The sequence below is a fragment of the Schistocerca serialis genome, chromosome 1, assembly GCF_023864345.2.
Source record: "Schistocerca serialis cubense isolate TAMUIC-IGC-003099 chromosome 1, iqSchSeri2.2, whole genome shotgun sequence".
NCBI lineage: Eukaryota > Metazoa > Arthropoda > Insecta > Orthoptera > Acrididae > Schistocerca > Schistocerca serialis.
The window spans coordinates 870883638-870899231 of record NC_064638.1 but is presented as its reverse complement, the minus strand read 5'-3'; the positions used below and the strand labels follow the sequence as shown (position 1 = coordinate 870899231).

General features: G+C 42.0%; 1 protein-coding gene across 1 annotated transcript in view; it reads left to right on the top strand.

The window, feature by feature from the left end:
* The window catches only part of LOC126486014 (beta-glucuronidase-like), a 357520-nt gene extending 344311 nt beyond the window's left edge, over positions 1-13209 (top strand). The window contains exon 13 of the mRNA XM_050108918.1: positions 13018-13209. Coding sequence (XP_049964875.1) covers positions 13018-13202 — 185 coding nt within the window. The 3' untranslated portion in view covers positions 13203-13209. The remainder of the gene's footprint in view (positions 1-13017) is intronic.
* The last annotated feature ends 2385 nt before the right edge of the window (positions 13210-15594 follow it).

Below are 15594 nucleotides of genomic sequence, written 5' to 3'. Positions count from 1 at the left end.
CACATACAACACAGAACAAAATTATAAATGAAGAACAAAAAGGCTGCTGCAAAGGAGCACGAGGATGTAAAGAGCAACTGATAATAGATACAGAGGTGACATATCAAGCTAAAACTAAACAAAGGTCGCTGCACTATGCATACATTGATAACCAAAAAGCTTTTGATAGTGTACCTCACTCATGGTTACTACAGATATTGGAAATATACAAAGTAGATCCTAAATTAATACAGTTCCTAAACATAGTAATAAAAAATTGGAAAACCACACTTAATATCCAAACAAATTCAGATAATATCACATCACAGTCAATACAGATTAAGCGTGGAATATACCAAGGAGACTCATTAAGTCCTTTCTGGTTCTGCCTTGCTCTGAACCCACTATCCAACATGCTAAATAATACAAATTATGGATATAATATTACTGGAACATACCCACACAAAATCACACATTTGCCATACATGGATGATCTAAAACTATACTGGCAGCAACAAATCAACAACTCAACCAATTACTAAAGATAACAGAAGTATTCAGCAATGATATAAATATGGTTTTCGGAACAGACAAATGTAAGAAAAATAGCATAGTCAAGGGAAAACACACTAAACAAGAAGATTACGTATTGGATAACCACAGCGACTGCATAGAAGCGATGGAAAAAACAGATGCCTATAAATATCTAGGATACAGACAAAAAATAGGAATAGATAATACAAATATTAAAGAAGAACTAAAAGAAAAATATAGACAAAGACTAACAAAAATATTGAAAACAGAATTGACAGCAAGAAATAAGACAAAAGCTATAAATACTTATGCTATACCAATATTGACCTACTCATTTGGAGTAGTGAAATGGAGTAACACAGACCTAGAAGCACTCAATACACTTACACAATCACAATGCCACAAACATAGAATACATCACATACATTCAGCAATGGAAAGATTCACATTAAGCAGAAAGGAAGGAGGAAGGGGATTTATCGACATAAAAAACCTACGTTATGGACATATTTAAAAACAAAGATGATGTGACTTACCATACGAAAGCGCTGGCAGGTCGATAGAAACACAAACAGCGACATACATACACACAAAATTCAAGATTTCGCAACAAACTGTTGCCTCATCAGGAAAGAGGGAAGGAAAGGGAAAGACGAAAGGAAGTGGGTTTTAAGGGAGAGGGTAAGGAGTCATTCCAATCCCGGGAGCGGAAAGACTTACCTTAGGGGGAAAAAAGGACGGGTATACACTTGCACACACACACATATCCATCCACACATATACAGACACAAGCAGACATATTAAAAGACAAAGAGTTTGGGCAGAGATGTCAGTCGAGGCGGAAGAGCAGAGGCAAAGATGATGTTGAATGACAGGTGAGGTATGAGTGGCGGCAACTTGAAATTAGCGGAGATTGAGGCCTGGTGGGTAACGGGAAGAGAGGATATATTGAAGAGCAAGTTCCCATCTCTGGAGTTCGGATAGGTTGGTGTTGGTGGGAAGTATCCAGATAACCCGGATGGTGTAACACTGTGCCAAGATGTGCTGGCCGTGCACCAAGGCATGTTTAGCCACAGGGTGATCCTCATTACCAACAAACACTGTCTGCCTGTGTCCATTCATGCGAATGGACAGTTTGTTGCTGATCATTCCCACATAGAATGCATCACAGTGTAGGCAGGTCAGTTGGTAAATCACGTGGGTGCTTTCACATGTGGCTCTGCCTTTGATCGTGTACACCTTCCGGGTTACAGGACTGGAGTAGGTGGTGGTGGGAGGGTGCATGGGACAGGTTTTACACCGGGGGCGGTTACAAGGATAGGAGCCAGAGGGTAGGGAAGGTGGTTTGGGGATTTCATAGGGATGAACTAACAGGTTACGAAGGTTAGGTGGATTGCGGAAAGACACTCTTGGTGGAGTGGGGAGGATTTCATGAAGGATGGATCTCATTTCAGGGCAGGATTTGAGGAAGTCTTATCCCTGCTGGAGAGCCACATTCAGAGTCTGGTCCAGTCCCGGAAAGTATCCTGTCACAAGTGGGGCACTTTTGTGGTTCTTCTGTGGGGGATTCTGGGTTTGAGGGGATGAGGAAGTGGCTCTGGTTATTTGCTTCTGTACCAGGTCGGGAGGGTAATTGCGGGATGCGAAAGCTGTTGTCAGGTTGTTGGTGTAATGGTTCAGGGATTCCGGACTAGAGCAGCACCTTCCCTACCCTCTGGCTCCTATCCTTGTAACCGCCCCCGGTGTAAAACCTGTCCCATGCACCCTCCCACCACCACCTACTCCAGTCCTGTAACCTGGAAGGTGTACACGATCATAGGCAGAGCCACATGTGAAAGCACCCACGTGATTTACCCACTGACCTGCCTACACTGTGATGCATTCTATGTGGGAATGACCAGCAACAAACTGTCCATTCGCATGAATGGACACAGGCAGACAGTGTTTGTTGGTAATGAGGATCACCCTGTGGCTAAACATGCCTTGGTGCACGGCCAGCACATCTTGGCACAGTGTTACACCGTCCGGGTTATCTGGATACTTCCCACCAACACCAACCTATCCAAACTCCGGAGATGGGAACTTGCTCTTCAATATATCCTCTCTTCCTGTTACCCACCAGGCCTCAATCTCCGCTAATTTCAAGTTGCCACCACTCATACCTCACCTGTCATTCAACATCATCTTTGCCTCTGCACTTCCGCCTTGGCTGACATCTCTGCCCAAACTCTTTGTCTTTTAATATGTCTGCTTGTGTCTGTATATGTGTGGATGGATATGTGTGTGTGTGTGCGCGACGTTGTTATCGTCGTCGCCGACGATTGCTTGTCTACAAAACACTTGTAAATGTGGACGGCACTCTTGGTGCTTCGACATCTTCTGCTAAGGGGAAAAAGAACGAAGTTAGGGGAGTGGGTAAAACCGCTCAATTTGTTCTTATAAATGGACCTACTTTGTTTTGTGGCGCGAGGTTTAATTTTTCTTTAATGAAAAGTTCTACTTCTTCGGGTTTGGGTAATGGATGGATAACAGTTGCTTTTGTTGCATGTAACAGTGCAGGGAGAGCTGGTTTGGAATCCTTTGAAACCCGTGAAATTTTGGCTTACCGTACTATACCTGTTTCTGAGATTATTATATCTGGTGAGGGTTCCTACCTTATGCCACATGGGAGTTTATCTTTGACTTGTCGTAGACGTGTTAAGATAAATTCTGATTGCAATATTCACTTGTGGGTGAAGGCAAGTGGTTCATCCTCTTTGGAAGATTGTCACATTGTGGGTGACTGTACTCTGTATAACCATTGAAGCAGGTCCTTTTTTCCCCCTAAGGTAAGTCTTTCCGCTCCCGGGATTGGAATGACTCCTTACCCTCTCCCTTAAAACCCACTTCCTTTCGTCTTTCCCTCTCCTTCCCTCTTTCCTGATGAGGCAAAAGTTTGTTGCGAAAGCTTGAATTTTGTGTGTATGTATGTGGCTGTTTGTGTTTCTATCGACCTGCCAGCGCTTTCATATGGTAAGTCACATCATCTTTGTTTTTAAATTTATTTTTCCCGTGTGGAATGTTTCCCTCTATTATATTGATGTCATTAATTTGAACCCTACATTATGGACAGGTAGACAATTTAAGAAAATTCTTTATAGAACGAGCAGAAACTAGCAAAATACACAAAGCAGTCACTCATATAAATACATCGGCTACACCATTGCAATTTCATAACCACTTCTACAACTCTTTAGATCACATAACATCAACAGATACAAAGAAAGAAAATTGGCAAAAGAAAACACTACATGGTAAGCACCCATATCATCTAACACAGCCACACATTGATCAAGATGCATCCAACGCATGGCTAAGAAAAGGCAATATATACAGTGAGACAGAAGGATTCATGATTTCAATACAGGATCAAACAATAAACACCAGATATTACAGCAAGCATATTATTAAAGATCCCAATACCACAACAGATAAATGCAGACTTTGCAAACAACAAATAGAAACAGTAGACCACATCACAAGCGGATGTACAATACTAGCAAATACAGAATACCCCAGAAGACATGACAATGTAGCAAAAATAATACATCAACAGGTTGCCATACAACATAAACTAATAAAACAAAATGTGACCACATACAAGTATGCACCACAAAATGTACTGTAGAATGATGAATACAAATTATACAGGAATAGAACCATTACAACAGATAATACAACACCACATAACAAACCTGACATCATACTCACCAATAAAAAGAAGAAATTAACACAACTAATCGAAATATCCATATCCAATACAACAAATATACAGAAGAAAACAGGAGAAAAAATTGAAAAATACATCCAACTGGCTGAGGAAGTCAAGGACATGTGGCATCAGGATAAAGTTGACATTATACCAATTATGCTATCAACTACAGGAGTCATACCACACAATATCCACCAGTACATCAACACAATACAGCTACATCCAAACATATATATATATATATATATATATATATATATATATATATATATATATATATATATATATAGACACACACACAACTACAGAAATCTGTAATTATTGATACATGTTCAATTGCCTGAAAGTTCCTAAATGCAATGTAACATATACCGTACAGTTAAAAGGAAGTCACGCTTCATCAAGGTCCACGTCACTTTCCATTTTTAACCAGACATAACGCCTGAGAAAGTAAAGAAATAATAATAATAATAGTAATTTATGTGGCTCACTGGCCTGGTGCAAGTCTTTCAATTGGATGCCACTTCGGTGACTTGTGTGTCCCTAACACAACCCAGTTATCCAACTGAGGAAGGGGCCTACAGTTTAATGTAGAATCCATACCAAGTGTCATTTCTGGTGAATCTTCACTCTGTTTAGAGGTGAAGCCCACTTTAAAATGCAGACTGAAAAATCTAAGGTCTGGCCAGGATTCCATTGCATGACCTCTTGGATTCCAGTGAAGGTTGCAATGTTTTTCCCTTCAGATTCAGAAAATGGTAAGTTGCACAGTACTCCAGTTTACTGATGGGCAGCACCATTTTGTTTTGTCTCCTCTAGCAGCACACTTCAGTATTGTGGTGCTATGATTTCAAAATTTTTACATACATTCACATAAAATGAAGTGACAAATACAGGCGGTGGTGCCAGCTGTTCCAGGGTACCCCATGAATTCTTTCAGTTAATTACACAATCCATAGAAGTGTGTGATGTGGGCAGAATTGTGCTGCTGTGTTAGTGGATCTTGAAGAACCCGGATGTACCACTGTCCTTCCATGCGTGTGCCTGGTTAGTTTGGTCCCACAGTAGTGCAACACAGCACCTTCGTGTTGCAGCGTTCAATTATGTGGGAGCAGACAGGAAGGGCGTGTTCACGCGGGGACGCCAGCCCAAAGCAGCAGCACACCACTTACGTAGCCATTACTGGTAATTGGCACAGCAAGTGGATGGTGCACAACCACCTGAAGATGTTGATTTCTACCTAGCGGTTGCTGCTAACCGCAATGAGCTCTGAACACATCATGCTGTAAAATCGAAATAAATAACTAAACAAGGAAAACTTCTCTTGTTCTTAATGTCCACCTAAAAAGTAATGTAGTTTATCTGCAAATTGGAAGCACAAGCAGAAGACTTCCAACTCTTTATAGCCACTTACATCCATCAACATCTGCATCTACACTGTCCAGTCATATTAATGTGAGTACTGCCTATGTTTGACATCAGTATGCAGTAACTACTCAAGATGGCAGGTCGCAGCAGTAGCGGTGGACATAATACAGGGTGATCATCTGCAAGGATGAATTTCTGACTGGAAATGGAGGAAAAAAAGGTCCTGTGCATATGTGTCTGGAAATGCATCGTTGCCAAAGTACGTGGCGCTGACGAATGAAAGTTCCTCTGACCACATGTGTTGTGTTCCTTGTGTGTTGCAAGCTGTGTGATTGATGCAGCATATTGTGGGCAGCGGAATGGTCTGGTATTCAAGTTGGGAACAAGCCGAGATGGTGTTTGTGTACAACCAAGCAGATGAAAATGGTCGCGAGGCAGCACATCTATACCAAAACAAGTAGCCTTACAGACACCGACTCTGTAACATAACACTTCAAGCCATTTTTGAGCATTCGTGCAGAAATGGGTCCTTTCAGACAGACGAACTAGCAGGGAGGGTGCAGATTGTGCATACACCAGATTTGGGGCACTGGGTTCTATCCTGTAGGACCGTTTCCATCCGTTTAGCTGTACACAAACACCATCACGACTTGTTACCGACGTGACTACCAGCCATTCTGTTGCTTACAGTATGCTGCATCAGACACACGGCGCGTGATCAGATGAATTGTGATTCATCAACCCCATCTACCATGGCAATGATGCATTTACAGACACATGTTGATAGGACTTTTTTCCTCCATTTCCAGTCAGGAATCTGACCCTATAGTTTATTACTTTTTTTAATGTTCACCCCGTATAAAGCATCTCCAGGGGACATAGAAAACTGTGCAGTTGCTGTTGTAATGTGGAAACAGACCAATTTATCTGACAAAATTAGAATTATATATATTAATACCATCAGCTGCTGATGGGTGTTGATATATATCAATGGGGACAGGTGAAAATGTGTGCTCCGACCGGGACTCGAACCCGGGATCTCTTGCTTACATGGCAGACGCTCTATCTCTCTGAGCCACCAAGGCGTGTGCAAGATAGTCCCTGCAGTCACACTATCCTCTGTGCCCTCGGTGACTCAGATGGATAGAGCGTCTGCCATGTAAGCAGGAGATACCTGGTTCGAGTCCCGGTCGGGGCACACACTTTCACCTGTCCCCATTGATATATATCAACACCCGTCAGCAGCTGAAGGTATTAATATATATAATTCTAATTTCGCTCTAGATGGCTGCAGGTCATCAATGGTGTCTGTTCTTTCGGACATGTCCGAAAGAACAGACACTATATTCAAATAAGTACAGAATAGAATAGAACAGAATAGAATAGAATGGAATCTTCATTTGCCTTTCCATATGTTTTCCATACAATTGGCATCGTCAGTGTGTTCAATACTTTTTTTTTAATTACAATAATTATTATTGTACATAATTGTGCCTGTGCAGGGCAAGCAGATATGCATGCTAAAGTAATATTGATACTACAACAATTATTCATTCACAATAATAATAATAATAATAATAATAATAATAATAATAATAATAATAATAATAATAATAATAAATTATAATAGTTAAATATACAATAGTATCATGATAAATTTATGGTACATCTTATGTATCCATGTAAAAAGTCTTTGTTGGTACATTACTGTCACAAACATATGGGTATAATTCATATGGCAGTTTTTTGTTTCATGTAGCATATCTCTTTTGTGTCACTGTTTAGAAACTCATCAAGGGAGTAATATGGCATACATTTGAGCCACACTTCTATTGTTTGCTTAAAGTTATTCATTGGTAGTTCACTCTCAGCCTTTGGGAGTTTGTTATAAAATTTCAAGCTAAGGTGTTTATGGCTCTTTTGTGTTAATGTCAGCCTTGTGTATGGTATGTCTATGTTACTATTATTTCGAGTATTATGAACATGCACTTCAAATCTTAAATTAAAGTTTTTTACATTCTCTTTAGCATATATTAAACAATTATAAATGTATATGCTAGGTGGTGTCATTATCTTTAGTTCTTTAAAATGATTTTTGCAACTTTGTCTTGGTGCTAGTCCTAAAATGCACCTGACTGCTTTCTTCTGCCACTTGAGGACAGTATTTGAACCCACTGAGTTACCCCAAAGAAATGCCCCATATTGCAGTTGTGAATGGAAAAAAGCAAACTATGTGGAGATTAGCAGATTTTTACTGATAACGTGTCTCAGCTTGTGTAATAGAAAGAGAGTTCAAGCAAGTTTATCTGACATTCAAAAGGACATGATACTGGCTTTCAAGCCAATGGTGGAAACATTTCAGAGATGGCTAAGTCTGCAAACTGACTGCATTCTGCCATGGTTAAAGTATCATGTTTTATACTCCATTGAAGAGATGGCCGTTGGTGCCTACGACATAAAATGTCTGAAAGAAAACGCCCTGCAACAATCATCAGAAGATTCCAGGCCACAGGAGGGAAAGTAATGGTGTGGGGAACGTTTTTGTAGCATTCCCTGGGTGATCTCGTCATTCTGGAATGCGCAGCGTATCAACACAAGTATGCATCTGTCCTTGGGAACCATGTCCACCCCTACTTGCAGTTTTCTTTCCAGCGCGATGGCCCTAAGAGCACCACGATGAATTTACCATACATCCCTGGCCACCAAACCCTCCGGATTTAAAACCAGTCGAGAATCTGTTCAAGTACCTCGATAGGGCTGTTTGTCCTATGGATCCTCAATCAAGAAATTTAGTGCATCTGGCCACTGTACTGGGAGTGGCACGACCCCACATCCCTGTTGATACCTTCCAGAACATAACTGACTCTCACCCTGCATATCTCGCTGCGGTCTGCACTGCAAAAGGTGGTCATTCAGGTTTTTGACTCGTGATGACATTAATGTGACTGGATAGTGCATATTCTGCAAACCACTGTGAAGTGCTTGGCAGAGGACATGTCCCATTGTACCAGTTACGAGGGCTTTTTCCCGTTTGATTCATGTTTGCAGTGTGGGAGAATGACACTTTAAACACCTCTGAAAAGATTAGATTAGATTAGATTAGTTTTCCGTTCCATAGATCTGTACTGGGGAGATCCTCATGGATGTGGAACATCTCACTTTTTTTTTTTTAAGCTGAAATAACAATACTAATAGTATGAGTATATACAATACATCATTTTTTTAAGCTGATCTTTATTTGTAACTAAATTTTTTATGTTTGCTGGCAAATTATTGAAGATGAGTGTTCCTGAGTAGTGGACCCCTTTTTGAAGTAAAGTAAGTGCTTTTAAGTCCTTGTACAGATCATTTTTGTTCCTGGTATTGTATGTATGAACTGAGCTGTTTGTTGGAAAAGGAGATATTATTTAGGACTTTTCCATTTTTATGTCGCCTATGTCTGCTAACACTTGAATTGCAAATACAGATTTGTTAAGGCGTTTCTGCAGTTCTGTGGTGTGCTCCTCCCAACTGAATTTATCATCAAGTTGTAATTCCAGGAATTTAAGACTGTCAACCTCATCTATCTGCTCTTCTTCATACTTTATGCATATGCTGGATGGAAACCTCTTACGGGTTCTGAACTGGACATAGTGAGTCTTTTCGAAGTTAAATGTCAGTGAGTTGGCTTTAAACCATTCATTAATATCCATGAAAATATCATTAGCAGATCTTTCTAGAACTACACTCGACATACTATTTATTGCAATAAAGATGAATGAAATAAGTATTAGTGTCACTGGGCTCAGGAACAGCTGCAATTGTTAAAACGGACCAAAGGTCTGGGGTCCGATTGAATCCCATTCATATTCTACATTGAATTTGCTTCTGAGTTAGCCCTCAAATCCCTCAAATTAACAATCATGCCAGGAAGTAGGAAGAAAGCACAGGTCACATATTACTAGAGGGGCAGCAGAAGTGTTCCATAAACTCATTTGTTGTAGAACCTTTGAACATATTCTGAGCTCAAATGTAACAGGATATCTTGAACAGAATGACCTCCTCTGTGTCAACCATAATGGATTCGAAAAAAACAAAAAAATAAAAAAAAAATAGATCCCGTAAAAACCAACTCGCATTTTTCTCACATGACATCCTGAAAGCCTTGGATGAAGACAGCCAGGTAGATACATAGATACATTTGACTCAGTATCATATCTATGCTTATTATTAAAAGTAAGATATATGGGGTATTAAGCGAAATATGTGATTGGATTGAGGATTTTTTGGCATGTAGGACACAGCAAGAAGTTATCTGGTGTAAAGAGTCACTGACAGATGTAGAAATAACTTCGGGTGTGTTTCCACCTTTCCTGTTCTTATTGTACATTAATGACCTTGTGGACAATATTAAAAGCATTCTCAAACTTTTTGTAGATGATGCAGTTATCCATAAGAAGCATGATCTGAAAGAAGCTGCATAAATGTTCAGTCACATCTTGATAAAATTTCATAGCAGTTCAAAGATTGGAAACTTGCTTTAAATATTCAGAGATGTGAAACTGTGCACTTCCCAAAAGGAACAAATGTATTATCCTATGACTTTATCAATGAGTCATAGCTAGAATTAATCAACTGATGCAAATACCTGGATGAAAAACTTAGCACAGATATGAAAAGCATGGTTCATATAGGCTCAGTCATTGGTAAAGCAGGTGGCAGAGTTCAGTTTATTGGTAGAACACTAGGGAAATTTTATCAGTCAACAAAGGGATTACCTGCAAATCACTTGTGCAATTCATCTTATAATATTGCTAAAGTGGGTTGGACCTGTACCAAATAGAACTAGCAGGGGATATTGAATGTATAGAGAGAGGAGCAGCATGTATGGTCACAAGTTTAATGCGCGGGAAAGTATTACAGAGATGTTGAAGAAACTGAACTGGCAGACTCTTGAAGATAGATTTAAATTGTCCCGACAGGACCTGGTTACAAACTTTCAAGATACAGCTTTAAATGATAACGCAAGGCATAGGATCTGAGTTTCTTTTTTTATTTCAACAAATAAACCACCTCCATTTACTTAATTATACTTTTCCTCAAAAATCTCACTGCTTATCAACTTCCATTTTTCAATCAACTTTGTGTATCTAGTAATTGTGTGTGTGTGTGTGTGTGTGTGTGTGTGTGTGTATTTGGGAGCATTTCTTTGGAACTTACATCGATACTTCTGGGTCTCCTAAAGCTACCATTTTCTAGACTTGGTGGAGAGTTGGCTAATCTAAGAAACTCTTGTATGCATCTCAGACAGTCAGCTACCTGGATAGCACCTCTGATGTGTAGTGCACACCTGAGCCATTCACCTTACAGTTCCCTACCCTATGGCGCTGGTCTAGGACGTTACAGCCTAGCTTGTCACAGAACCGACACAGTCTCTGGTTCCATCTTTCCAGTTAGCTCAAAACCAGGGAGCCATGACCTGTTTCTGGGACAGTGCTGAAAATTGTTAGGTTCGTTGGAATTCCAGGAAGAAACGTGGTATTCTCAACTTTCTCTGTCGGCCGGTGGAATGATTCAGGTATGACCTCGGAGCCCAGACGACAGGCATCATCGCTGCCAATGTGCACCACAATCTGCAGTTGGTTACATCTTGTTCACTAAATAGCTGCAGAAATAACCGCTTCAACATGTTGAACGAGTCTGCCGCCCGCCCTCCCCCCCCCCTCCCCCCCCCCCCCCCCCTCCCCCCCTGTTGCACCCGGAATATACACACATGGTGTTCCTTCCCATCCCTTACCATCATGTCCTGAAGAGGTAACATTATTCGCTGTACATTTCAACTGCTGATGATTAAGAGGTCCCTATCCGTTTGTGTTTGCCTCTTGATATGGGACACAGCATGTTTCCCAACAGATGAAATGAGTCTCACTGGCTCAGTTTCAGTTTGAAACAGCACCTCAGACGTTTTGGTCAGGAGGGTAGGTATGACCTCCTGACCTCCTGAGTACTTCCTGGTCCCTATTTCTCATATACAGAACGCCTAAACCTGCCACGGACATTCCACTCACAGTTAAGTGGATGAGCAGTGACTGATCCTCTATTTCCTGCAGAAGAGACAGTATCCACAGGAGAGGGTAGTACTTGAGGTATCTGTGGTGTATCTGGTACAGGACTTGCAGCAACTGTCCCTGCACATTCACCTGCAGCAGACACCAATCACTTGGAGGTAGCCTGGGTGATTTCCAGTTGATGTGGAACAACAACTATCTCATCCCATGCCCAAGAACACCACACAGTGGGGCTGCATTGTGCCTGATGCATTGTTGTACAGATGAGTAAGCAAATCAGTTTAACCCATTCAGAGCAGAATTTTTTCTGGAAGATGGAAAATTTTTCTTTATGTGGTAATGCTCGTAGATGATTTTAATGATTTTAGATGCAAGATTTATACAAAAATATGTACCCGTTTTCAAAACAAATTTTGTACACTTGGCTTCATTTTATGGGCTAAAAGAGCTAATTACAAAATATTCTCTATTGGAATAAATAGTAAAATGTGATTCAATAATTACCATGGAAAATAACAATAACAGTATTCAATTATACAGTGGAATATAGCGAACCAACCACATCCGTCTATTCTTATGGTCACGAGTTGCTGCGCACTGCTACATTCACTTGCTGATATTTTCTTAGTGATGCCCATCAGTTGGCAGCACTTGCGCATGATGAAAAGGTTGAACATTCTCAAATGTACATCTTGGGTTTCCATTGGGAAAAAATACTTGTGTTGCAGCTAGACACAGTAAAAGTTAATGTACACAATTGTAGCGTGAGAGTCTGGATTTTATTCAAACTTATGTGTCCAGTATGCTACAAATATTACCATATTACCAGTAGCCTTTTATATTATAACTGAAGCAGTTAAGAGCCAAAACAAAAAGTCTCTTGAAAAAAAAAAAAAAACTGCCAGAAGGGCGCAGCAGTCATCAGTCCCCTAGACTTAGAACTATTTAAACCTAACTAACCTAAGGACATTACACACATCCGTGCCCGAGGCAGGATTCGAACCTGCGACCATAGCATTCACGCGGTTCCAGACTGAAGCACCTAGAACCGCTCGGCCACACCGGCCGGCTATGTGTGGCCCCCCTCCACCCCAAATCACTGACTGTCCTGACCACCACACATTTATGTTACCATAGTTATTTGGTGGCACCTGAAGATGAAGCTTTGTGCTTCGAAACCGATCGTGGAATAAATTAAGAAATTAGCGATAACTGAAGCGGATTTTTATTCTATAAATGTTCAGTAACATTTGAAATTGTTACTAACTGGCAGGGCTTTAAGACGCCCGTTTTCGTGACGATGACTGTAGTGTGCGTGGCACATCTTCTCGTTTACAGACTTGGCGTTCATGCGTGCGGGTGGCAACAGGAAGGGCGCGTTCACGCGGTCGCGCCAGCCCAAGGCCGCGGCGCACCACCTGCGTGGCCGCTACTGGCGCCTGGCGCAGCAGCTGGACGGCGCCCAGCCGCCTGAAGACGTCGATCCGTTCCTGGCCGCCGCTGCACCCCGCGACGAACTCTGAACGCACTCGCGCTGTAAACTCCAAATAAACAACTAAACCCGGAACACTACTCTTGTTGTTAATGTCCTTCTGAAATGGAATATACGAGGGGCGGTCAATATGTAATGCAACACATTTTTTTCTGAAAGTAGCTTGGTTTTATTCAGCATTACAGTATACCATATTATTCCCCACTCTTTTGGCTACAAAACCCTATTTCTCAACGTAATTCCCGTTCAATGGGACGGCCTGACGCCATGTTACTGGGTGGGCATATGTCCGCATGGTACCGCTCTGCTAGGCTACGTCACAGGCAACGCCTTGCTGCACCAATAACCCCCCCCCCCCCTCCCCTCCTCCATCATCCACGTACTGCTTCCCGTGTAATGTATCCCTCATTGGGCCACGCAGATGTAAGTTGGAAGCTGCGAGATCTAGGCTGTAGGGTGGATGAGGAAGAACAGTCCAATGAAGTTTTGTGAGCTCCTCAGGTGCGCAGACTTGCGTGAGGCCTTGCGTTGTCATAGAGAAGGAGAAGGTCGTTTGCATTTTTGTGCCGATGAACACATTGGCTGGCCGTTGTGGCCGAGCGGTTCAAGGCGCTTCAGTCCGAAATCACGTGGCTGCTACGTTCGCAGGTTCAAATCCTGCCTCGAGCGTGGATGTGTGTGATGTCCTTAGATTAGTTAGGTTTAAGTAGTTCCAAGTCTAGGGAACTGATGACCTCAGATGTTAATTCCGATAGTGCTTAGAGCCATTTGAACCATTTTTGAACACATTGAAGTCGTTTCTTCAATTTACTGATGGTAGCACAAAATGGTTCAAATGGTTCTGAGCACTATGGGACTTAACTTCCGAGGTCATCAGTCCCGTAGAACTTAGAACTACTTAAGCGTAACTAACCTAAGGACATCACACACATCCATGCCCGAGGCAAGATTCGAACCTGCGACCGTAGCGGTGGCGCGGTTCCAGATTGTAGAGCCTAGAATCGCTCGGCCACACCGGCCGGCGATGGTAGCACAATGCACTTTAGAGTGGGCTGTTGCACCATGAGGGAAGGCATCAAACACAATAACCCCTTCAGAATCCCAGAAGACTGTCGGCTTGACTTTACCGGCTAAGGGGGCAGTTTTGAAGTTTTTCTTAGGAGGAGAGATGGTGTGGCGCCACTCCGTGTATTGATCCTTTGTTTCCGGTTAAAAGTGATGAACCCAAATTTCATCGCCTATGACGACATTCGACAAAAAATTGTCACGATCAGCCTCGTAGCTCGCAAGCAATTCCGCGAAGATGCTCCTTCGTTGCTCGTTACGGCGGCGATGAGACCAGCTGAAGGACGAGTATGTCAGGACCACCAACAGAAACGTCCAGTTGTGCAGCGAGATGTTTGATTGTGATCTGTCTATCAGTTCGAATGAGAGTGTCCACACGTTCCAACATTGCAGAGTCACAACCATGTGTGGCCGGCTGGCACGCGGGAAATCGAACAGATTTATGCGACCTTGTTGCGATGTGAGAAACGCCACACCCAACGACTCAGCGTGCTTTTCTTCACGGTCAAGTCCCTGTAGACTATCCGCAAGCGCCTATGACTGCGATGCTCTGGTCTTCCGCCAAAAGAAACTCAATGACAGCGGTCTGCTTGGACGGACCTCCACTGCAGACACCATTTCAAAGTCTATACATAGCGACGTCGCCTATCGGAACTTTGTGACACTATAGGGGCTGAAGTGAGAATATTGCATGATGTCCCTCAACAAATTCCGTATGTTTTCAACTGAAAGTGGCCGAGAAAAAAATATGTTGCATTACTTAGTGAACGCTCCTCGTACATAAACGCGTCAATATACTACGAAATACAGAAGTTAATAACTAATACCTAACCGAGGCAAGAAACACATCCAAAAGAAATTTACATAAATCACCGCAAGTTGCACTAACCTGCTGGACGGAAAACCAGTTCCCGGTGTTCCTGTACAGCAACTGCCTTCTTCTGGGAAAGGCTACGTGTCCCACCACGAGCACTGTTTGTCTTTCAGTTTACAGGCAGAATACACCGTAGTTGTTGTAGTGTTTTCATCCGTGGCTCACTTCTATAAGGATTTTATAGATGTCGTTGTACTGCAGTTTAAGAACAAAATATCACATGCTGAATGAGCCGTAAGGTGATGCCAGAATGTCAGAGGTCGCTCAGTGCTGCGATCTGCAGCAAAAACTAAACTCTTTTACAGTTACTGTACCGCACGTACTGGTCGTCAAACGTTAACATAAACTGCGTCCGCCAAAAAATTATAGTCCACAATAAGATAGACGGAACAGAAGCGACTGAAACTTGAAGTAGCAGACGTTCAACGTCCATCACAGACTGATGACAATAATGTGAGCAAGTTCGGAGCGTACCACGAGACAT